Source organism: Gigantopelta aegis, chromosome 4 (genome assembly GCF_016097555.1).
Source record: "Gigantopelta aegis isolate Gae_Host chromosome 4, Gae_host_genome, whole genome shotgun sequence".
NCBI lineage: Eukaryota > Metazoa > Mollusca > Gastropoda > Neomphalida > Peltospiridae > Gigantopelta > Gigantopelta aegis.
The window spans coordinates 77,781,980-77,807,877 of record NC_054702.1 but is presented as its reverse complement, the minus strand read 5'-3'; the positions used below and the strand labels follow the sequence as shown (position 1 = coordinate 77,807,877).

Sequence of the window (25,898 nt, the reverse complement as noted above, 5' to 3'; positions counted from 1 at the left end):
CCATTTTACGTGGAAAAGAAATAAATGTTTTATTTAACGACGCACTCAACACATTTTATTTATGGTTATATGGCGTCAGACATATGTTAAGGACCACACAGATTTTGAGAGAAAACCCGCTGTCGCCACTTCATAGGCTACTCTTACCGATTAGCAGCAAGGAATCTTTTATTTGCGCTTCCCACAGGCAGGATAGTACAAACCATGGCCTTTGTTGAACCAGTTATGGATCACTGGTCGGTGCAAGTGGTTTACACCTACACATTGAGCCTTGCGGAGCAATCACTCAGGGTTTGGAGTCGGTATCTGGATTAAAAATCCCTTGCCTCGACTGGGATCTGAACCCAGTACCTACCAGCCTGTTGACCGATGGCCTAACCATGACGCCACCGAGGCCGGTATTTACGTGGAAGTGCCAATACTAATTTTATATACATTTATGTTGCCTGACGAGTTGACCAAGTACATCAAACCTTCGTCGTCGAATGCAAGATTCACTGGCTTCCGAAAACCATCTGGTTTAGTGAAGTGTTGTAGTAGATGTGTACCGTCCTTGTCAAACACAGATACTGTGGATTCAAAACTATTAACAACATAGATAAAACCATTTCTGTCCTCGTCAGCTGCATTTGCCTTCCAAGTTGAAGATACCTCACACTGAGTCAGTTTCTTTCCCTGAAGATTGCGAACACGTACACAGTTATCTCCCCACTCGCAGGTAACAAGATGTCCACTTTTAGAAACGCTCAGATTTGCCAATGGAAAGGCAATCGGCACCAGAAGTCGTGTTTGTAGCGTCCCATCGAGAGCGTATATTCGAAAATGATTATCTGGCAGGTTACCGACAATGAAACCTTCATTTTTGTAATTGGCAAGGGCGAATGTAAAGTGCAATCCGGTAGCTGGTTTGGCAGCTATCACATTCCTGTACACAATTTTACCTTTTTTGTTGAACATATACAGGACATTTTCGTGTATTGCACCAGTGACGTCCTTACACACAGCTACAGCATGTGGTGAAAATGTTTCCCCAGTTGTTATATATTTCTGTAAAATTCCACCTGTAGAAATATATTTAATTTTGCCATTTGCATTGTCAGAAAGTAAAATAGTATTGTTAGTGATTGTCATGCCTTTTACCACTGGACACACGTCATCAGCGTCGTATTCGGTGTTAAAGGTACGCAACAGTTGAATGGAAACATTTTCTTGGGTCTTGGTAGTTTCTGGTGTAAACTGCAAGTTGGAATGGAAGGTATCTAGCAAACTATCCACTTGCGTCCTTAGCAAACTTTCCAAGTCTTGTATGCCGCACATTTGTTCGGTGATATCTGGGAAGACTTCTCTAGCAATTGGCTTTAAATCCACAGCGGGCAGCTCCTCAAGCTGCTGGAGTCGCTTGGTGATCGTCTCTTCAAGGTAGAGCACCTCTTCGTCTTTTCCCTGTTCTATCATCGTCTCACAAAACTCCAGACATCCTTTTGCTAAAGTTATTTTTAAATTTGCCTTATCTACCTGTGAATTACACTGCTTCAACGTTTCTTCTATCCTGTCCTCTACCAACTGTAATGCCTGTTGTCGGTGGCGTTCTATTTGAGCGATTATCCCTTCTATTTGCTTTTCTATGTTTGCATTTGCTTGAGTTTGAAGCTTGTTGACTCTTGCAAGTTTCTCACAGGCCATTTTCTTTTCGTTTTTTAGACGATGCAATGTTTCCTTTACTTTAATTGCATGATTGGCAAGTCGATCTTTTTGAGCTGTAACTGCCTCGATAGCTGTTAAACATTTGTGATCCCGATGTACAAGTAAAACACACGCTAGACATATTGGTGTGTGGCACGTGTCGCAGAAATACTCTATTTCCTTGTCCTTGTGTTGTGAGCAGGTTAACCTGAGCAGGTTTCTGAGTTCTTTGTCATATGATCCTCTCCTGATGTCTTGTAAGAGAACCTTCTTATGATTCCAAGTCGTGGAGGAGGCATTGTGTCCATCAGAACAACTTGGACATAAACAATCTCCACAATCCAGACAGCGACTTTTGGCAGGCGAAGTCTTTCCACGAAGTGTACATGTCGTACATTTCACGTCTTTGTTGGTCTTCACTTTCAGAACCTCAATGAGACTGTTGATTAAGAAGTTAGTTTTTAGGTCAGATACAGTTCTGTGTGGCAGGTTGACACATTCTCTACATTCAGGACATGATATTGAACCAGGCTTATCGGATGTCTTCAACAGTTTCTCTAAGCAAGGGGTGCAATACGTGTGAACACAAGGCAGGATTTTTGGATGCTCATAAATACTGAAACAGATTTTACACGTGAGGAAATCATCGCGGATCGTCGTTGTTAGTGGAATGTCTTGCTTTGAAGCCATCTTCTTTATCCTGCTGAAATTGGAACACTGAAGTCAGAAAATTCAAACAAATAGTTTAAGAAACGGATACATAAATAAACATAACATATATATATATCGATAGATAGATAGACACATACAGACACACACACGCACACACATACAGTGGAGTACCGTTGCTGGTACCAACGTAGACTTTTATATGGAAAAATGTCTATGTGTGTCGATATTAATATGTGTTAAAATATAATATTTAAAAAGGTATATATAAACTGCACGATCTGAAATCAGTGCAGTAGCGGCATTGTGCGCACTGTTAAAAGAGTTGCCGACATTTGACTGTAACAGTTTACATGTGAGATGAACTAATGTTATTAAAACACTAAAACATTGAACAAAGTATTAAATGGTCTCATCGAACCTAAAAAGAAAACGCAAGCAGACGACGATTGTTACAGAATGACCTATAATTTTGATTGATTGATTCAACTTATTTTCGTGCTTATATCCAATTAAGGTTCAAGCACGCTGTCCTGGGCACACACCTAAGCTATCTGGGCTGCCTGTCCAGGACAGTGGGTTAGTTGTTAGTTTGTTAGTGGTTAGTGAGAGAGAAGAGGATGTAGTGGCCTTACACCTACCCAATGAGCCCTTAAGAACTCGCTCTGGGTTGGAGCCGGTACCGGGCTGCGAACCCTGTACCTACCAGCCTGTAATCCGATGGCTTAACGACTGCGCCACCGAGGCCGGTTATAATTTTGAGAAATTGATCACTGGTAAAAGTAGGTTAATTAGTTGTTACTTCACAAAGAAGGCAGCGATCTCCTGGCTTCTTTAGTGACACCACTGTTTTCGCTATGCTTGCTTTCTTAGAGCATCTGAGTCGAAAGATTCGAAGTATGACTATATCCTGTGATCACACCTAGCAACAAACAGCGTGACTTCAGCGAAATATGCATATGCCAACTACAGCATATCACCTATCACCTTATGTTAAGACCACAGCGTTTTCAAATAGGTGTTAGCTGCCCGTGTTTCTCTTTTATTTGAAGTTGATGCAAAGATTTTCACGAAAAATGACAAGGCGTCCGATCTTCCACTGTCGCCAATAACCAGAGCTGTGGATGCCCGTCTTTGCATTTGGATAATTAAACTTTTTAGCTCTGCAGCTTTAATGTGATGACCCAGTGCGCGACAAACATTATTACTAGACTTTGTGAATTAGGTGTTGGTGTTTTTATTTGTTCGTCCACAAAACATTTGGTTTAACTAAATTTAGATTGTTTTATTTCACAGTGACTTTTATTTCATATTTTGTAGAAATTTAAAAAGATGATTCGCTTTGTTCAGAATATGATTGGTTAATTTATTGTTCATAGCATAACAACTTTCGTCAGGCTAAATTAATTTTAAAATTTACGATTCGATAAAAATAAATTTATATATCTTTTTTATATTCAGATTTTGTGTATGGACCCACAAGCACCATTTAATGACGTCACAATGACACATTTCATTTTGTATTGGAAATTATTTATTTTGACAAATGAAGCCTCAATTAAATCCAGTTTGATTTTATTTTGTAAGTCACGAGTTTTCTTTTATTTAAGCACATTTACCAAATTGCTGAACGTTTTTGGCTAAGTACATTTTTCCATTAGTAGCAAGGGATCTTTTATATGCACCATCCAAACAGCCTTTGATATACCAGTCGTGGTGCACTGGCTGGGACGAGAAATAGTCTAATGAGCCCACCGACGGGGATCGATCCCAAACCGACCGCGCATCAGGCGAGCGCTTTACCACTGGGCTACGTCTCGCCCTGTCAGTTGATGACAGTGAATCTGAGACAGTAGTATGTGCTATGAATTATGTACAACACACTGAGGTCGTTTTATGAACAACTCTCAAGGGTTTTTGTGCTGTAGTCTTACTAAACATTCTTTCATTTATTCATTCATACCGAACTCGATGGCGTCGTGGTTAAGTGATCGGTCATAAGGCTGGTAAGTACAGGGTTCGTAGCCCGGTACCGGCTCTCACGCAGAGCGAGTTTTAATGACTCAATGGGTAGGTGTAAGACCACTACACCCTCGTCTCTCTCACTAAACACTAACAATGTCCTGAACAGACAACCCATATAGCTGAGGTGTGTGCCCATGACAGCGTGCTTGAACCGTAATTGGATATAAGCACGAAAACAAGTTGAAATGAAATAAACATTCATTCAAACACACACTCACTCACTCACTAATTCATCCATTCGTTGTGTTTGTTTTCTGACTTTAGTGGTTAGGCGTTTGTGGATGCTGATAGATGTATAATTACAAAAACAATGATTTACTGTGAAACATGGATCAGTAGTATGACATATGTCGGTATCTTGATCTATTATTTTATACAATAATATACAATTTGCAGTTATAGTTTATTTTAATATTTTTTAAAACATGCTAACTAAACTAATCAACAATCTAAAACTAACATGTGACATAAAATTAGGTTTTTCTTAGTCATGTTACAAATAGTTTTAGATTTTCATACCATAATTACCGTCCTTTTAGGCAGCTATTAGTCAACACAATATCTGGCAATATTAGAAATGGTTTTAATGAACTCATTGAGCCCATAAACATCTATTTTGACACCAAGATCACATTTCTAAATGCTGCAGTTCTTAAGATACATAGTTTTGATGATTAACTGGCGGCCATTTTGAAAAACGGCCGCCATCTTGTCGGCACCAACTTTAGAAATGTCATCTTATATTTTCATGAGCTCAAAAACCTTTCCCGCCTCTGCTGCAGGACTATTGCAAATGTCTAAAGGCGACGCCACACAATATGAGTACCACATATGAAAATAGCTGATTGCATAGCAACCAGATCCTGGTAACTCTATTGACGTGCTTATATCCAATTAAGGTTCAGGCACGTCCATGCTGTGTCCAGTTTCTGACAAGTCCAGTGGCTGAGCTCAGGACACAAGCACGGTAACCGATAAAATCGGAACATATGTTTTGTCACAATCGGCTATTCTCGTGGCTGTTCTCATACGAGACAACCGGCATCGGTGGCGTCGTGGTTAGGCCATCGGTCTACAGGCTGGTAGGTACTGGATTCGGATCCCAGTCGAGGCATGGGATTTTTATTCCAGATACCGACTCCAAACCCTGAGTGAGTGCTCCGCAAGGCTCAATGGGTAGGTGTCAACCACTTGCACCGACCAGTGATCCACAACTGGTTCAACAAAGGCCATGGTTTGTGCTATCCTGCCTGTGGGAGGCGCAAATAAAAGATCCCTTGCTGCTAGTCGGAAAGAGTAGCCCACGAGGGACCGGCCTCGGTGGCGTCGTGGCAGGCCATCGGTCTACAGGCTGGTAGGTACTGGGTTCGGATCCCAGTCGAGGCATGGGATTTTTAATCCAGATACCGACTCCAAACCCTGAGTGAGTGCTCCGCAAGGCTCAATGGGTAGGTGTAAACCACTTGCACCGACCAGTGATCCATAACTAGTTCAACAAAGGCCATGGTTTGTGCTATCCTGCCTGTGGGAAGCGCAAATAAAAGATCCCTTGCTGCTAATCAGAAGAGTAACCCATGTAGTGGCGACAGCGGGTTTCCTCTCAAAATCCTGTGTGATCCTTAACCATATGTCTGACGCCATATAACCGTAAATAAAATGTGTTGAGTGCGTCGTTAAATAAAACATTTCTTTCTTTCTTTCGTACGAGACACTCGTAACGTGTGACAACGCCTTAACAACCGTCGATATGGTACTGATTCAGGTCAAATATGTCGTCTTGAACCAGGCAGCTAAAGTAACAAAGCAGCCAGAATACGTTAAGAAAATAGCACACAGCTTGTGACAGTATAAAAGCGTCAAAATAACAACAAACAGCTGGTAGTGAGTGATTTAATAACCGTTGGATATGACAATGCTTGAATCGTTACACCTGTGACTCCCTTGGTGGAACATCGATCTTACGCACTCGAACCGACCACGTGTTCCAACCCGGGGAGAGAACGGTGAAATGACTAAAGCGGGCTTATACCTAACAAAATAGCTGGAACAATCCCCCATATGGACGGACCCCCAAATGGAATAGCGACCCTAAGCATCGCGACCCAATAGACATTCCACGCCGGGGGGACGACAGTGGGGGTACCAGCCAGACCTAACCACGATAACCATATTATTTTACTGTAAATATATATTCATGTTCTGAAACTCGTGATTGGCAATTGGTATATATCACTTCCATTAGCGAAACAGCTTTTTTTTTTCTTTCTTTTTTTTGCTTTCTTTCTCACTAAGACAGGATCGAAGTCGCAGTAACCCAATTGGCTAATTAACCAGCCAATCAACATCGTTAGATAATCAACCACGATAGGACACCACTAATTATCGCCTATTTTTTGCAGCACTCTCATTGGTCCAATCTAGCCAATCACGGATCAAGAACCCCACTACACGTAACTGTAAATAAACTGCACGAATTTGTCTTTGCACCCGCACCATGTTTTTTTATTACTGATGCATTCCATCCTAGCTAACTAAGGTAAGTCAACTAGGGTTCCAGAAGCAAAGACATGCAGGAAAACCGATACCCAACTATCCAGATAGCCTGAAGACAAACCAAGTAAGCCTACTAAAATCCTATATTTAGGGGGCGGGAATCAGAATTCTTCAAACTAAGTACCTAGATTGGTGCATATATGTATACAATTGCTACTTGCCACCGTTAGTTTCGTTTTATTGCATTGGTAATAAAGTTAAGTATGCCAAGCACTAGGCTTTTTAAACCAATACCTACACTATAAGGGTTTAACCCTTCAAATTAGATAGCTAGGCTAGTTTAACTCCCCCTCCGTCATTGTATTCAATGCTATACAAGGATGGAGGGGGATGGGTGGTCATGAATGACCGTTGAACTCACTAGAATAAGGACTTAAGACAATAGGTACAACCTTAACACAAAACTAGGATTCACACACAGACTACACGCTCACTGCATCAGGACACAGGGTGCATTGACTAATGATAACAATGCACCCGCCCCCATTCAATGGCCCAGCATGTACTCTAATAAGGAACCGGACAAAAGAATTCCGGGTCCGAGTACACAATTGCAATGCACCCGGGGGAAGCTGAACAAAAGAATATCGGCCTCCCCCACCCAAACCCCCAATACTTGCTGCTGGTAATAACTTGGTGATGCCTCGACCAGAAGCGGTCAGGCCCTTTATAAGGGCCCTATGGGCAACCTAGGGAGACACCACAGCATCGTAGAGGTCTAAAATTAACGAGCTACTCTCGATTCACTAATATCAAAACCTATATTAGCTCGGCCATGTACCTTTCGACCGACCGTTCAAAAATTGCGCCAAATTCCCTCAATCAAAATTGCGCACCCTTTTCTCTTTGGCATTTAACTGCTCCATTCAAATTCCATAGCACCACCACCACCCTCACCCGCCTGCTACTGATTTGATCGGGCTGCTGGTGCTCCCTTGCACCTGCCAGTGCAGGCGGTCCTTCCTCTCCCCCCCCCCCCCCCCCCCCCTTTCCTGTCATGGACGGAGGAGCCTGCCAAGGCCGGCTCTTGTGCCCACGACAGGCGTGCGCTACAACAGCTTGTTCTGAATGTGCACGTAAAACCCTATGACATGACATGACATGACAAACAAACAGCTATGATATGAACGTCAGGCCCTTTTAAGGGCTACTATGGGCAACCTAGGGAGAAAGGTCAACAACAACTAGGTCCCAGTAACGAGCTGCTAGAAAGCGCCAAACTTCCTTCATTGAAAATTGCGCAACCCTTTCTCTTTGGCTTAATCCTTCGGGATATTTCAAATTCCATAGCACCAAAAACCCACCCCCGCCCGCTACCGATTCCGGTCGGGCTGCTGGTGCTTCCTTCCACCTGCCAGGGCGGGCAGTCCCCCTCTACCACCCACCCTCACCCTTTCCTGTCATGGACGGAGGAGCCGGCCGAGGCCGACACCTGCGCCCAAAACAGGCGTGCGTTACAACAGCTTGCTCTAAATGTGCACGTTAAGAAGACCTGTAACCTGACCTGACATAACACACAGCTACGCTAATGGAATGATCGATATTTATATACGGAATTTATACGGGCCTACTATGTACCTGGAGCCTAATTCACTAATCTATCGAAGCTTTGCGATCTCGCAGAACAGTGCAAAAAGACATGGAAGGATGATGCGATGTTACTCAAAAAACAAAAGTTAAAGTTCATTTTGTTTAACGACACCATTAGAGCAGATTGATTAAATAATCATCGGCTATTGGATGTCAAACTTGGTAATTCTGACACGCAGTCATCAGAGGAAACCCACTACATTTTTCTAATGCAGCAAGGTGTCTTTTATATGCACCTCCCCACAGACAGGATAGCACATACCACAGCATTTGATCAGTTATGGTACACTGGTTAGAACGAAGAAAAACACAATCCGTTGCATGGATCTACAGAGGTGGATCTACAGACGCACGCACCCCAGGCGAGCACTAACTAACTGAGCTAAACCAGGCCCAAGAGAACTTTATGAATTGAGCCCTAGACATGATATGTGATCAACGATTACCATATTCAGTCAGCATTCAAGCAACTCTTGTCCTGTGATCGTCCCGAGTATACAAACCTTGTATTATGCAGTAGGTACAGAATAAAATGTATCACACGATCATTTGTAACTACGTATATCTAACATATTTATTAGATTATCTATAACTGAACACAATGAAACCGAACAGAACATGATAGAAATACCTGTAACTATTGGACGACAGCAATCGGCAAAAATAACTTCCTCCACCTTGCAGGCCATAGCGTAATCTACAAAAATCAATACATTTCAAAACGTACAACGTGGCCAATGACGCATGCGTGATGGGTACGATAGAAATTTTATACAATACAAAACAATTACAGTACTTTAGTACCATAACCGTACGAACGACCAGTGGAGAGGAGAGGGAAATTTCACATACAGGGCCGTACCTAATCTAAATTAAGTGGGGTGACGTCTTCTGCAGTTATCGAGCCCGAGAATACATTGCCAGCAGACGATAAAATACAGTGACATTGTACAGGACTGACTGGATAGTTAAATGTGGGTTTGGGGTGGATTTCCTGCATAACTAATGCTAGGTTCAGACTAGCATCTATCACGACGGAGTTGGCCAACTCAATATCTGCGTTGTATCCCCCTCAACACAAACACACACACACACACAGAGAGAGAGAGAGAGAGAGAGAGAGAGAGAGAGAGAGAGAGAGAGAGAGAGAGAGACACACACACACACACACACACACACACACACACACACACACAACTTACGACGGGTGTACGAGAATCGAGCTGTAAGTGCTCAGACTAGCAACTGGACAGTCGTAGAAGTCGTGAGATGGGCGAGTTGGCCAACTTCGCCGTGACAGTTGGTAGTCTGAGCCTAGCATTATTTTTTAATTTGCAGTATTGACCAATGTGTACATTATCTTTAAAGTTACTTCATCTGGTACTGTAATATTTAATTTTAGCTAATATTTTAATCTTTTAATTAAACGGGGATTCCACTACAGTTTATAAGCCAAAACAATGGTGCAAGAATGTAGTGTCGTTAACTGTAGTCTAAACATAGTTACAAGAATAATATGGCTACTTGCAAAAAAGTAGTGTCAATTGGGTGGGGGAAGGGAGCGGTTTTCGTTTTGTTTTGTTTTTATTTTTTGGACATTGAGATGTGAATGAAACCCCTCCAAAAAACAAAAAACACACAAAAAACCCAGTCAGATTGATGTGGTGTATAGACACAAAGAAAATTTAATTGTTATATGGCTGTCTGAGACTAGAGTGGTACCAGTATTAAGTCAGCACATGTCCCACCCTCCCCACCACCTTTTAATGTTTCACTCCTTCAGAACATTCTGTAGCCGCCCCTGATTTTATATACAGGGCGTTGTCAGGTGACATAAGTAGTATTAAATACAGCCTTGGTGACCTGACGTCCAATTGGGTGATACATGTTTCTTCTTGTCTTGACACTCATACTAGAGGCTAGGAACTGATACTGGTGTAGTCAGTTTGATGGTGGTGTGTTTTCAAATGATTTCATAATAACTAAGACTGTTCAGTGTAACATATGGTTGAATGGTTCAATACTAACTTCATACCGCTCTGGTTCTTTGAGGTAAGTCGACTGTATAAGTACAGGTACTTGATATAGTGTCCCGTGACACCCTTGATTTGTGAGTAAACTGTCAATGTAAATAAACGGAGGATCGTTACACTTTCGTCGTTAATCACAATCATCGTTTCGTCCCCCGGTAAGGTCATTTCGCCCTTTATCCGGGTCGTTTCGCCCCTAGTGTATTTTGATCTAAATCTTCTTCTGTATTTGTTTAGTGAATACAGAAAACTAACGGAGAAGGTTTTATTGTGTACGGAACGACCCTCTGAAGGACATCTTACGTTGTGTTTGGCAAATTATAAAGATGAAGGTTTCGTAAACAAGGGTTCAATGATTTTATAGTATACGATATTCACGGAAAAGTGCTGAAAAAGATACCAATTCATCTTCCACACCCTCTTGCACATGTCAGCGTGACCGAACATGGAAATATCATTACCTGTGAATGGAGATGGGGAAATAAGTCTGTTCGAGTTGTCACACCAGAAGGAGAGGAAGTTACTCGGTGTAAAGAAACACAGTTCTGGAGGGCGCACGCCGCGTGCGTTGGTAGAAATGGTCTGATTTATGTTGTAGATATGTTTGCATCCAGCATATGGGTGTTTAACAAGGCTGGCACTAGATTACTTCGTTATGCAACAAAGCGAGATGAATTGACGAATCCTGTGAATCTTGCATTTGATGACGACGGTTTACTGTATGTAGTAAACTACTGCGGAGATATTAATGTGTATAAAACTGTTTTTAAATAAATAGTCAGGTGCAGTTTTACAAATGATCAAATTTTAAATACTGTTCAATGTTTAAATGAAAAATGAAAACGACAAATCATGTTTTGGGAAATCGTTTTAGACTGATGGTATTCAATTAACATGAGAAATATTTTGTAAGTCACTGTTACAATACTGATAATTCCAAGTATACTATAATAAAAGGTTTTGTGCGCATAGTTTTCTGAAAAACATTATAACTTAATACTGACTTGGACTATCTTAAAAACCTACACTAGATTTAAACGGAGTATTTGGCAGTACACATTTTTAAGTACCACTTAACGAGCTTCTATATTTGTAGAAATCACTTTAGCCGAGTGGGTAGGACGTAACGATGCAACACCGAGTTCCAGAACTTGCAATCCGCACGCAAAATGTAATGAGGAAGAATCGAAAAATCGGTGGTACATTCCAAGGGAGCGAAATCAGCTGACATTCGTGACAAGGACAGGAACACCATGACAACTGAAACTAACAACTTTCAACTGCGAAAGTTAAGGCGTCGGTAACAGTTGATCAAACGCCAGCGGATGATTATTCGTGGTGTTGTACTGACCAGAAAAGACAATAGAACAAAGCTATCCGTACAAAAGGCGTGGAAGAGAGTGAATGAAGGAAGAATGAGTGAGAGAATGTGGTTAACATTTTAAATGTTAGCATGTGTTTATTTAATGACTATGTTTGTTACAATACACTTGTCATTTTCGCTCTTTTTTCTTTACATGTTAATAGATTGAATGGGATTCATTAATTACATTTAGTGTTTGCAATTATTTAAAAATAAATATGATTTATCATTTCTTTTTCAGCATAAAATGTTTTTGGATGACAATTTTATTTGAAATATATATAGAGAATAATACATGAGTAGCCGTTAGATACCATTTATTTCACAACGAGTTGTTTTAAAATGTATCTAACGAGCGAAAGCGAGGTTGATACGTTTTTAAACAACTAGTTGTGAGATAAATGGTATTTAACGGACACGAATATTTTATTCTATGCTTTACATATCCTCAAAAAACAGGTTTTAAGCAAATTTTAACATCTTTTTCGACTAAAAATTATTTACAGCCAATGCACGTGTAGCTGACTTACGCGTCACAGACACATGGTTGTCAGGTTAACTATACGTCACTTTCCATCGTGTAGTTGTATGGCATTGGTGACCTGGTCATCACCTAGGAGCAGCCAGTGGTGTGTCTTGAAATTGTTAACACACGTACATGTGTTAACAACCACGTGTAACCAAAAATAACGCATGATGTTCTCACCAACGGGTGTGTAAGAAAGACACTTATGGGCGGGAATGTCAGTTTAAAACAGAAGGGGTGTGGGTATATTTGATAAATTGATATAATAATATTAAAGATTGTGATACTAAAGGAATGTTTTATTTTAAGATGTGCAAAATCATATTATGTGATGAATATCGTTATAGTTTTACGGTACCTAACTACCTGGGGAACAAGGTCGTCCACCGAGGGTACTTTTCCCCAAATATGGTATATTAATTTACTTATTTGTTAGCTAATATATACTCTGTTAAAAAAGAAACGCATAGGCGAAATATTCATGGAATTATCTCTTTAATACAAAGTGGCATAAATTCGTTATTTATAATCGTATTACAGTCACATTTGACATGAGTATGTGACAATGCTTTTGCAATGGACTGACGGCAGTGGAGGCGTTTTCGTCACCAAACAGCGTCGCACGAGGGCGCTGAAATCAGTACCTTGTGTGGCCACCAGCAGCAGCAATCACTGCGCGACATCTCCTTGGCATAGACTGAATGAGTCTCTGAATCCAGGCACATGGAATCCTAGCCCATTCTTCCTGCAGTGCATGTGACAGTTGCGGAAGCGTCTGAGGCTCCGGGTCACGCTGGCATACCCGTCTGTCCAGTTCGTCATATAGATGTTCAATGGGGTTGAGATCTGGCGATTTTGATGGCCATGACACATTAATGTTCTCATTCTGTAGGAAATCCATTGTTACACGTGCCGTATGCGGCCTGGCATTGTCCTGCTGAAAGAGTTCTCTCTGTCGATCCAAAATGGGAAGCATGTGACAGCGAAAATTTTCATCCCGATAGCGTACAGCTGTCAGGTTGCCTTCTACGAACACAAGTTCACTTCTGCCGGTGTATGAGATGGCTCCCCACATCTCCCTCCACCGAATCTGTCAACTTGGGCGACGCAGTTGTTGGCAAAACTTTCATTGCGGCGTCTGTAAACACGTTGTCGTCCATCACATCACTGTAGAAGGAAACGTTACTCGTCATTGGACCATACTCGGCGCCAGCCCTGGTGTAGAGTTGAATTGTGACAGCCACAATAGGTGATACGACTATCAGGTAACTCCATAGCCATTCGTGCTTATGCGGCATGCCAGTATTAATTACTCAGTCACGGCGACACAACGCTTTTGTCAGTGTTTAAGTAGTAATGCCAACAAAAGGCCTGGGCCATCATGGCTGAATAACTTATTAACAACAGGTGTAGAAACAAACACAGTCAGTGGTGGATACGTGGCCTTTTTGTCTAGCTGGAGAAACCCTATATATATTATTGTGGCAGTATCGTGTTTTATCTGTATATAATAGTATTTTATAATATTTGTAGTTTCCCGTAACAAATTAAATTGTTATTTACAGGTAATCATTATATATTATGTTTTTAATGTTTACTACACCTAATTAATCCAATGTCTCTTTCAGATAATTCTGAAAATGATAATGCTCCTTTAATTTAATCATTTACTTTAATACAGCTTCTTTATTCCAGGTACTCTATTTCAGTCAGCTTATTAACTCGTAATATGTTGATTAAAAACACAAGCATGAATCTTGCTCAAGCACCTAATAATAGCACTTGCATTCTTGCGCTGCGTCTGTCCTTCGTTCTAAACTTTAAAGCTTGTGTCTACTGTGAGCTGGTATTCTGTCTTGTTCTGTGTGGAAATAATATTGTCACTATTGCTGTGATGTTGTATTCTTAGCGCATTTCTAAGGTTAGTTATTTGTATTGGTTATTTGTAGTATTCATGTTTCTTATCTAGTGTATTTGTTTACGGGCAGGTACTAAATGTAAATTAATGTTTATGGATTAAGTCGGTACATTATAATATAATGTATTAATTCGTAAAATAACTCTTCTGCAACTATATTTATCTAAAGTAATTAAATGACAGATGTAGTATATTAAATTAAGTTCTAATGTCTAAATGGTAATGTAATTAATATTATGATTTCTTATCACTAAATACTAATGGGTTTTAACGTTAACTGGTTTGATAGTTGACTGAGAGTAAAATGTTTGCACAGTTTATATTATCTCAGAAGAGATAGTTTATTTTAAGCTATGGCTATTATTGCTATTAATATAATTATGGACTTTGGATTATAATGTTTAGACGATACTTATTATTTTATTTAGATCTCTATTTCAGAATGCGTGTGTCAGTTACCGGCCAGGTGTTACAACCCCATTTACACACACTTGGTATGTACATGACCGTGTTATAATGTGTATATTTTTATGACGTAATGTATATGAATGTGTTAAAAATTAGTAGTGAATGTATTAGTAAAGTATGGATTGTACAATTGTATAAATGATTAACATATGCTGTTACGTCATGTGTATTGTGAATGTATTGTTTGGTAGGAACCATGTATTAGTAATATGTAATTCAATATATATGTTTAACTATCTACGACAGTCTAAGAAAGTCATGTGTCGTATATATGTATTTCTTATCGTAATGTCATGTGTCGTATATATGTATTTCTTATCGTAATGCCATGTGTCGTATATATGTATTTCTTATCGTAATGTCATGTACTCTATTCTTGTTGTATTTTAATTCATTGTTTTGATCGTTTCAGGGTTTTAAAAATACACTGTGTGTGATGTTAAATAAAATACCATTGTCCTGAACCTGCAGCTGTGTGTCGTCTTTTTGGATCACAAACCTAATGCTGTTACATTATTGCGCCCTGATTCGTTTTTATATATCCCTTCCCAGCTAGTTTAGACTTGGTCGCCCATTCCAGCTAATGGGGTGCAATTGACAGTATCGCAATCTTCCGTGTTCTTAATAACAAGAGGCTGAAATCAAGGGTAACCGTAACGTTCCTTGGTTATGTAATAGCCATCCTCTTAATACACCTATATTTGCCAATATACACGTGCGTACGGCTCACTCCGCCTAATACACCCAAAATCGATACATACCATTGTAGTGTCCAAGTGGGGTTTTCAAACTTTTTTTTACGTGCATCAAGCGAGCGCTTTACAACTACCATCCCCCCACCCAGTTAAAGAGTGAGATCTGTATTTCTGACACTTATCAATATAGTTTAGACGCTGAAAACGGTAGCCAGAATATGCATTTTAAAGTTAATATCCATTGTGTTATCTTTATACCCAGTGTGATCTTAGCACTAGCGGGTTCAATGTAAGCGGTACTTACTTTACTATTAGTAACGTATCAATCGAACCCAGGATAAGTGTGTTATGATGCAATATAACTGGCCTCGGTGGTGTCGTGGTTAAACTATCGGACATAAGGCTGCTAGGTGCAGGGTTCGCAGCCCGGTACCGGCTCCCACACAGAGCGAGTTTTAACGACTTAATGGGTCGGTGTAAGACCACTACACCATATAGCTGAGGTGTGTGCCCAAGACAGCATGTTCGAACCTGGATACAAGCACGAAAATAAGTTGAAATGAAATGAAATGAATGGCGAGCTGAAGTTACGTTTTGATTGGCAATGTGGGCATTGACACGTACCGAGATCAGTTTATCAATCATAGCGCATTTTATTTTTGTATTCTTCTCCAAGTAATAAATAGTGTGTTAATTGCCTTTGTCTTGCAAGTATACGATCTATGACAAAATGACCAATCTTACATCAGAGGTGTACAACGTATACATACGTTACACAGTGCTTAAGTTTAAAGCTAATTGCCTTCAAGTACTTCCTTTCCTTCGTTTTCCTACCATTCCTTTCAACAAAAGTGGTTTGGTGCTTTTCTTTATGACTAATATTACATATTTTTAGAATAAAGTGTATTTAAGTTTGATAGATTGATTGCAAAACATATTTTATACATGTATATTATACACACACGCGCAAAAGGATTGGGTACAAGTTACCCAACTTACGAGGCCCTCTCCTAATTATAAATATAAAATTGTACAATAATGGCGACTGCAATTTTTAATACGTAAATAAATCGATCAGTCAATGATAGATGCAAGACCAACATTTAAGCATAAATTGCTGCGTGTACCTATAGTACGTGCACGCGTAATTACCATAAAATCTGAACGTAATACATGATCAAGGCCGGATCTCTGCACAATGCAGAGTCGAATGGGCATTTGACAAAATAATGGATGATTGCATGATTCTCTATCGAGTGCTTGCATTTACCATTGTTTGACACCCAATAGCCGACGTATTTTTCGTGCTGAAGCGTCGTTAAACATTGATCCATTCTCTATCTAGTGCCTCATCTATAGGAGGACAGCCATTCCTGAGGTGATCCTTTATTGATATTTCATCCCTCTTGCATCGCCACAAAGAAGACTGACACTCCCAGACTAGTTTACTAAATCAAAATTAGCACCGGACAGAGCTAATTAAAATAAGAACAATTGTGATAACATGCACTCAAGAATCACTGTCATAATAGTGATGATATCAGGTATTCCCGAAAGCTGAACGTATCCTGCTCCACCGGTGGCACAAGTCATGAGTACTGCCACCACAGCTGTCAAGTATATCATTTCATCTAACACGATTTAAAAATATTGAATGCGCAAGCGTTTCACAAGAGATGAAAAAGCATGCATAAGTTCAAAATATGGAATAGCCTTCATTTTAGTTAGTGATGCATCTTATTTAGTAGATGTAGTCTCCAAAGATTTCTCATTGTTCCGAAACATTTTTGTCAGATTTACTTCATTTTGTATTATACATTAGTTCGTACATACGATAGTTTTTCACCTGTGACTTGGAGTAATTCCAAACCACAGCGAACAATTGATGAGGTACAAGTGAAATGTGTTCTACAGAGCATTGCTTTTCATTGAAAGGAACTCCCATCAATGTGGGTTTTATTTCATTTCTTGGTGTTTTTGACAAGAACTATTCAGGTGTTTTCTGTGGTGTGTAAAAGTCGTCGAAAAATATGATACAAACCCTTATAAAATGTTTTCAGATTTATTTAGCAAAATAAAGCCGAAGAAATCAAGCGACAAATATAAATACAAAATTACAAATATAGTGGCCTAAAAGTTCCAGATATACTGCACCTTATTTCATTTGTAAACTGTACATGGATACACAGACTTTTTCGGCAAACCACTAAATGGATTACACTATTTGAATTCACTACTGGTTTAAACAATAAAGATCTCATTACATAGAGAGATTATTTCTATTGTAACGAAAAACAGAATATATAATACATTTTGTTTCGAGAGATGCCTTATATAGCTGGGTACTAATTCAACAAAATCAAACGTTACAAACGCAGAAAATATACAGGGACTTAATATTTGGTATAATACAAAGATATTAAAAGTAATAAACCATTTTTATGTAAGATTTCTTTTATTAACAATAGAATTTTTTTCATTAATGACTTACTTAATGAACAAGGAAAGCTGTTTTGAATTTGAAACTTTCATCAAAACATTTAACATGAAAACATTGTTTTATATTATGCATCGCTAATGAACGCTGTAATTCGTTTATCGCTGTTAAAAGATCAGTTCTGCCGTTTAAATTAAAACTGTTGGTAAATACAAACACGGTAAGTAAGGTTATGCAATTAGAACTGTTGGTAAATGCAAACACGGTAAGTAAGGTTATGTACAACATTTTAAACAATAAAATTACACTTCCATAGACTCAAACAAAATATGTAAATAAGTCTTTAACATTTGATCGCTTTACATGGGAAACAAATTATATTTTAGCTTTTAAATGTTAAAAGGTACCACTTTAATATGTTTCCAGTATAGACTGCTTGACAGAATTCTTGGTACATATACATTGTTTTACGTATGATAAATTACGTAGATTCAGATAAATGTACATTCTGTAATAACTTACCTAAAACTGTTCAGCATTTGTTCAATGATTATGACAGAATATTTAAGTTCCAATTTCACTTTATAAAAATGTAGTTATCTTTGGGTTAATAGATACTGATTTGGTTAAACTGTAAACTAGTTAACAATTAACATATTTTATTTACGGTTATATGGAGTCAGACAATGGTTAAGGACCACACAGATATTGAGAGAGGAAACCCGTGTCGCCATATATATATATATATATCATATATATATATATATAAACGACATATATATATATATATTTATAAAAACGATGTATATTTGTATTTATAGCCCAGGAAATATTTATAAAAACAGGATTTTTAATAGCTACAGATTAGTGATATCTAAACAGTTGATACTACTTCTGTAAGTGCCATTTCAAAATGCACAACGATCAGATAATATTCTTGGAAATTACAAGCAAAAACAACTAGTAGTCAAACCAATGTTTATAAGTATACCAAGCAACAGCAAACAACTTTTTCCCCCAAGCCTTAATATAAAACTAGTAACAATACCACTATAACAATTGTTGTCTTTTTGGAATTTTCCCTTTTTTTACACGGAAGTGCCAATACTAATTTTATATACATTTATGTTGCCTGACGAGTTGACCAAGTACATCAAACCTTCGTCGTCGAATGCAAGATTCACTGGCTTCCGAAAACCATCTGATTTAGTGAAGTGTTGTAGTAGATGTTTACCGTCCTTGTCAAACACAGATACTGTGGCTTCAAAACTATTAACAACATAGATCAAACCATTTCTGTCCTCGTCAGCTGCATTTGCCTTCCAAGTTGAAGATACCTGACACTGAGTCAGTTTCTTTCCCTGGAGATTGCGAACACGTACACAGTTATCTCCCCACTCGCAGGTAACAAGATGTCCACTTTTAGAAACGCTCAGATTTGCCAATGGAAAGGCAATCGGCACCAGAAGTCTTTTTTGTAGCTTCCCATCGAGAGCGTATATTCGGAAATCATTATCTGGCAGGTTACCGACAATGAAACCTTCATTTTTGTAATTGGCAAGGGCGAATGTAAAATGTAATCCGGTAGCTGGTTTGGCAGTTATCACATTCCTGTACACAATTTTACCTTTTTTGTTGAACATATACAGGACATTTTCGTGTATTACACCAGTGACGTCCTTACACACAGCTACAGCATGTGGTGAAAATGTTTCCTCAGTTGTTATATATTTCTGTAAAATTCCTCTTGTAGAAATACATTTAATTTTGCCATTTGCATTGTCAGAAAGTAAAATAGTATTGTTAGTGATTGTCATGCCTTTTACCACGGGACGCACGTCATCAGCGTCGTATTCGGTGTTAAAGGTACGCAACAGTTGGATGGAAACATTTTCTTGTGTCTTGGTAGTTTCTGGTGTAAACTGCAATTTAGAATGGAAGTCATCTAGCAAACTATCCACTTGCGTCCTTAGTAAACTTTCCAAGTCTTGTATGCCGCACATTTGTTCGGTGATATCTGGGAAGACCTCTCTAGCAATTGGCTTTAAATCCACAGCGGGCAGCTCCTCAAGCTGCTGGAGTCGCTTGGTGATCGTCTCTTCAAGGTAGAGCACCTCTTCGTCTTTGCCCTGTTCTATCATCGTCTCACAAAACTCCAGGCATCCTTTTGCTAAAGTTATTTTCAAGTTTGCCTTGTCTACCTGTGAATTACACTGTTTCAACGTTTCGTCCATCCTGTCCTCTACCAACTGTAATGCCTGTTGTCGGTGGTGTTCTATTTGAGCGATTATCCCTTCTATTTGCTTTTCTATGTTTGCATTTGCTTGAGTTTGAAGCTTGTTGACTCTTGCAAGTTTCTCACAGGCCATTTTCTTTTCGTTTTCTAGACGATGCAATGTTTCCTTTACTTTAATTACGTGATTGGCAAGTCGATCTTTTTGAGCTGTAACTGCCTCGATAGCTGTTAAACATTTGTGATCCCGATGTACAAGTAAAACACACGCTAGACATATTGGTGTGTGGCACGTGTCGCAGAAATACTCTATTTCCTTGTCCTTGTGTTGTGAGCAGGTTAACCTGAGCAGGTTTCTAAGTTCTTTGTCATATGATCCTCTCCTGATGTCTTGTAAGAGAACCTTCTTATGATTCCAAGTCGTGGAGGAGGCATTGTGTCCATCAGAACAAGTTGGACATAAGTAATCTCCACAATCCAGACAGCGACTTTTAGCAGGTGAAGTCTTTCCACGAAGTGTACATGTCGTACATTTCTCGTCTTTGTTGGTCTTCACTTTCAGAACCTCAATGAGACTGTTGATTAAGAAATTAGTTTTTAGGTCGGACACAGTTCTGTGTGGCAGGTTGACACATTCTCTACATTCTGGACACGATATTGAACCAGGCTTATTGGATGTCTTCAAGAGTTTCTCTAAGCAAGGGGTACAATACGTGTGGACACAAGGCAGGATTTTCGGCTGCTCATAAATATTGAAACAGATTTTACATGTGAGGAAATCATCGCGGATCGTCGTTGTTAGTGGAATGTCTTGCTTTGAAGCCATCTTCTTTATCCTGCTGAAATTGGAAAACACCGAGCAAATAGTTTAAGAAATGGACACACACACACACACACACACACACACACACATATATATATATATATATATATATATATATATATATATATATATATATATATATATATATATATATATGATCTGATATAACACATGATAGTTAAAACAGATATTTTGTCCGGACCGACCGGTCATGTCGACACAAGCAAGATCGACAGAACGGTGCTCGACGGTGTTGTGTGTGTGTGTGTGTGTGTGTATTATATACATACATATATACACGGACGCACGCACGCACACACACACACACACACAGAGTTAGTTGGGTACTTAAATTTGTCGATGTTGTGTCGATCTTGCTTGAGTCGATATTTCGCTTGTGTCGACATGACCGGTTGGTCCCGGACAAAACGTCTATTAACTATCATGTGTTTTTTTTTTTATCTCGGTTGAGTCGATACGAATGAGTCGATATTACGTTTGTGTCGATATCACTTTGGGTACCAATGTAGACTTTTATTTGGAAAAATGTCTCTATGTGTGTCGATATTAATACTGTGTTAAAATAAAATATTTTAAAAGGTAGATGTGAATTGCACGATTTGAAATCAATGCAGTACCGGTATTGTGAGCACTGTCAAAAGAGTTGCCGCCATTTGACTGTAAACATATTATTTATGGTTCCTGCAACAGTTCACATATGAGATAAACAAATGTTATTAGTGATTATCTAAAACATTGAACAAGGTATGAAATGGTCTCACCGAACTTAAAAGAAAACGCATGCAGACGACGATTGTTACAGAATGACTTATGGCTTTGAGAAACTGACCACTGGTAAAAGTAGGTTAATTAGTTGTTACTTAACAAAGAAGGCAGCGAGCTCGTTGCTTCTTCAGTGACACCACTGTTTCCGCTATGCTAGCTTTATTAGAGCATCCGAGTCGAGAGATTCGGAGTTTGACTATATCCCATTGTCACACCTATAGTCCTGTTCAATTATTTAGACCCAAAGTTTTCTGCAAATGTTACGTTTAATTCCTATTCAATCATTGTTTTCGTTGTTTTCTTTACATTTGCATGAAAACAAACCCAAACCCAGACAGGTTTTATACACAATTCATCATCTAAAATGCACGAAGTTGACTTATTTTCATATTACAAAAATCTCTGTATGTTTTGAATGCAGTTTCATTATCCTATAAATAACTCTCCCTGTTCCACCCACCCCCACCCTTTCCTGTCCTGGACGGAGGAGCCGACCGAGGCCGGTACCTGCGCCCAAGACAGGCGTGCACTACAACAGCTTGCTCTAAATGTGCACGTGACCTATAACCTGACCTGACCTAACACACAGCTACGCTAATGGAATGATCGATATTTATATACATAATTTATACGGGCCTACTATGTACCTGGAGCCTAATTCACTAATATATCGAAGCTTTGCGATCTCGCAGAACAGTGCAAAAGGACTTGTGCGGATGATGCGATGTTACTCAAAAACAAAAGTTAAAGTTCATTTTGTTTAACAACACCATTAGAGCACATTCATTAAATAATCATCGGCTATTGGATGTCAAACTTGGTAATTTTGACACGCAGTCATCAAAGGAAACCCGCTACATTTTTGTAATGCAGCAAGGTGTCTTGTACATGCACTTCCCCACAGACAGGACAGCACATACCACAGCCTTTGATCAGTTGTGGTGCACTGGTTGGAACGAGAAAAAACACAATCAGTTGCATGGATATACAGAGGTGGTTCGATCATTCGACGCACGCACCCCAGGCGAGCACTCAACCGACTGAGCTAAACCCTGTTGCTTAAGAAAGCCCAAGAGAACTTTATGAATGGCGCCCTAGACATCTGTGACCAACGATTACCATATTCAAGCAAATCCTGTCCAGTGATCGTCCCGAGTATACAAACCTTGTATTATGCAGTAGGTACAGAATAAAATGTATCACACGATCATTTGTAACTACGTATATCTAACATATTTATTAGATTATCTATAATAGGTACCGCAGACCAAAAAAATATATATATTTTTTTTTTTCTTTATGGTCATAGTTTCATTAAATATGTTGCTCTTATTGAAAAAACATCACTATATTATCCAAATGAAGCAAAATAAAGTCGTAGTAGCCTTATACTTCTGTGACCAAACATGGCCGACATGACGATTTTAATTGTCATTTACGTCCACTTTTGTAAACCAAAAAATAACAGAGAAATTTCTGTTGTAAGCTTATACATGTTACAAGCAGTTATCAATGTTGCATCTCTGAAAATTTCAAGTGAAAATATAAAGGGTTACTATTATTTCTGATAACATATGTATTCTTGGGGTAGGTTCGAAACCGCTCCAAAATGACAAAAAAAACAGAAATCTTGGAATACGTAATTTAATGACATAATAATTGATGCAAATGTTACATCAGAATAACATTTTCAGTTCACATTTATTTACGCTTATACAATAATGTACATCCAGACCAATAATAAAAAGGAAAACATAAAGGTTTAGATCGCAGATGGAAAGTGGATACACGTTACATAAAAAAATAAGCTTCTTGTTTCAAAATATTTTTAAAAATTTACCTAGACTCATAATAATATTGAATACTTGAAGATTTCAATAAAAGATGCAATAAAACTTATCATATGTACCAGTCTTTTAACTCAAACCAGTAAAAACTTATCACACGACGAATGCCAATGATTGGCCAATATGTTTAATCAATTTCTTACAAAAATATTTACATACTTTACACCTTCAATATCATTATTAGAAACAAAGCAATATAAGTAGCCATATTTCACCTTTGAAAGGAATGTCCAAACACTCGTACAATATCAGAAGGGTAATTTCTATCCAGAAAAAATATCCCCAAAACATATTTTAGCAGCTGAAACACTTAAGGCATGAGACAGCAGTCACACGTGTGCTAAATAATTTACTAAATGCAGCTATGATTATTTTAGTTCAATAAAGTGCTTTATAAAAACAAATTCAAACAATGAATTATTATAAATATAACTATATACCACTTTGAATTATAATAAAACATTTATGGCTAGATCTACCAAATTAGCATCCATGAAAGAGTATTAGTCTAAATTTGTCTATGAATTATTGTCACACACTTCATTTCTGTTCTAGGTTCTGTCACAGTTGGAAACAGAAAACATAACAGCATCAGCTTGAAGTATAATTGAATCTACTGAAAGTTGTCTCATAACCACGTGTACTCTCCCACTCCGTTTCCATTTCAGGTTTCTCCATAGAAGCACAGAGACTACACATTTCCTGAATAAAGACAAAATACCCATTTATGACCATGGTTATTTATCTTTTTGTTTCAAATATTGTAATTAGTTTGACATAATATTTGTAAACAGAAATATTCATTACATCAGATGAAACACACCTTCAAATGTTTTTTCTGTATGTAGTTATTTTCACTTTACTTTTAGTATCTTTTACAAATAATTAATTCTTTACCATTTTTAACAGTAATATTCATTGATGAAGTGATGAAAAAGTATAATTATACTTAGAATTTAATGTTACTTGGTTACCATAAAATTTAAGTTTGTGTCACAATGTGAGAAGTTATGGTACCTGAAACATTTTCTTTCAAAAAAGGTATTTACAAATATAACAGACTTAAAAAGTACAAATTCTGTTTAATTTATTTCCATTGCATTAATACTATTCTTTTGTATAAAACTGATCTAGTCATATGCTAAACTCATTCAAATGATTTACATAAAAATAGATTTACGTCTATATTTGAATAGTTATGCATTATCAAAATGTTTTTTATAATCAACTTCAGCTATCAGAAACTGCTGAGTCATCATGATAAGCAAAACATTATTTTAAGTTATTTTGAATTAAATATGCAGTCTTCTAAAAATAACGCTTCAGTATGATATATATTCTACCCAAAAAGTTAATAATGGGTGGATAAATAATGACAAAGCATCAAATACGTTTAATTTTATCAAAATGTGTCCCTGCTGTGAAGTTCTATATTTTCGCTTTTGCGGGTCAGTGGGTCAGAGTTACCTCCCTTGAAATATTTTCGATGTCGAATTAAACTAAATTGCTTTTTTTTTTAAATTACCAAAAAATTATTTTTATGCTGTTTTATTATATTACTATATATATCTATCAATATCTCAGTGAAATCGCCCTTTTTGGGGCAAAATAAGACGTATTCAAAGTTTCACTTGCCTCAAAAAAAGTCTTTTTTTAGTCGTTCAACTTCGGAAACAGGATATACATCAATCGGAAGGTGTGTACTTGTCATAACAACAAAAAAAACATGCAAAATCGTCATCAAAATAAGCGTATTCTGGCCTTGAACAACACTACCAATTGTGAACCAAACTCGTGACATTTCGGAATATGGGCGCAGCTGCGCCCCTAGCGGCGGCTGCGGTCGCTATCTATAATACAACTGAACACAAAACACGAACAGAACATAATATAAATACCTGTAACTATTGGACGACAGCAATCGGCAAAAATAACTTCGTCCACCTTGCAGGCCATAGCGTAATCTACACAAATGTATACATTTCAAAACATAGAAGGTGTGGCCGATGACGCATGCGTGATGGGTACGTTAGAGATTTAATACAATACAAAACGATTACAGTACTTTAGCACCGTAACCGTACGAACGACCAATGGAGAGGGAGATTTCACATACAGGGCCGTACCTAGTCTAAATTAAGTGGGGTGACGTCTTCTGCAGTTATCGAGCCCGAGAATACATTGCCAGCAGACGATAAAATACAGTGACATTGTACAGGACTGACTGGATTGTTAAATATGAGTTTGGGGTG

The 25,898-nt window shown here is 38.4% G+C and overlaps 2 protein-coding genes across 5 annotated transcripts in view; both read right to left on the bottom strand.

Annotated features, from left to right (window-relative positions):
• Window positions 1-319: 319 nt before the first annotated feature.
• LOC121371144 (E3 ubiquitin-protein ligase TRIM56-like) lies at window positions 320-25,581 on the bottom strand. Of its 4 annotated transcripts, none has more exons than XM_041496810.1 (3): window positions 25,545-25,581; window positions 9,152-9,217; window positions 320-2,386 (listed from the first exon to the last, which is right to left on the bottom strand). In XM_041496810.1, exon 3 carries the CDS (start codon window positions 2,371-2,373, stop codon window positions 403-405), a length of 1,971 nt encoding a protein of 656 aa, XP_041352744.1. In that variant the 5' UTR covers window positions 2,374-2,386; window positions 9,152-9,217; window positions 25,545-25,581; the 3' UTR covers window positions 320-402. The 4 variants fall into 4 exon arrangements, with proteins under 4 accessions (XP_041352744.1, XP_041352746.1, XP_041352745.1 ...); XM_041496812.1 differs by lacking the exon at window positions 25,545-25,581 and adding an exon at window positions 11,012-11,651 and having other exon boundaries at window positions 320-2,400; XM_041496811.1 differs by lacking the exon at window positions 25,545-25,581 and adding an exon at window positions 11,012-11,651.
• Window positions 18,779-25,898, bottom strand: part of LOC121371146 (E3 ubiquitin-protein ligase TRIM56-like) — a 29,064-nt gene continuing 21,944 nt past the window's right edge. Inside the window, exon 2 of the mRNA XM_041496816.1 lies at window positions 18,779-21,029. Within this exon, the coding sequence (XP_041352750.1) occupies window positions 19,046-21,016 (1,971 nt within the window). The 5' untranslated portion in view covers window positions 21,017-21,029 and the 3' untranslated portion in view covers window positions 18,779-19,045. The remainder of the gene's footprint in view (window positions 21,030-25,898) is intronic.

Coding starts and splice junctions, on each gene's coding strand:
- LOC121371144 (XM_041496810.1), bottom strand. CDS start 2,373: ATGGCTTCAAAGCAAGACATTCCACTAACAACGACGATCCGCGATGAT.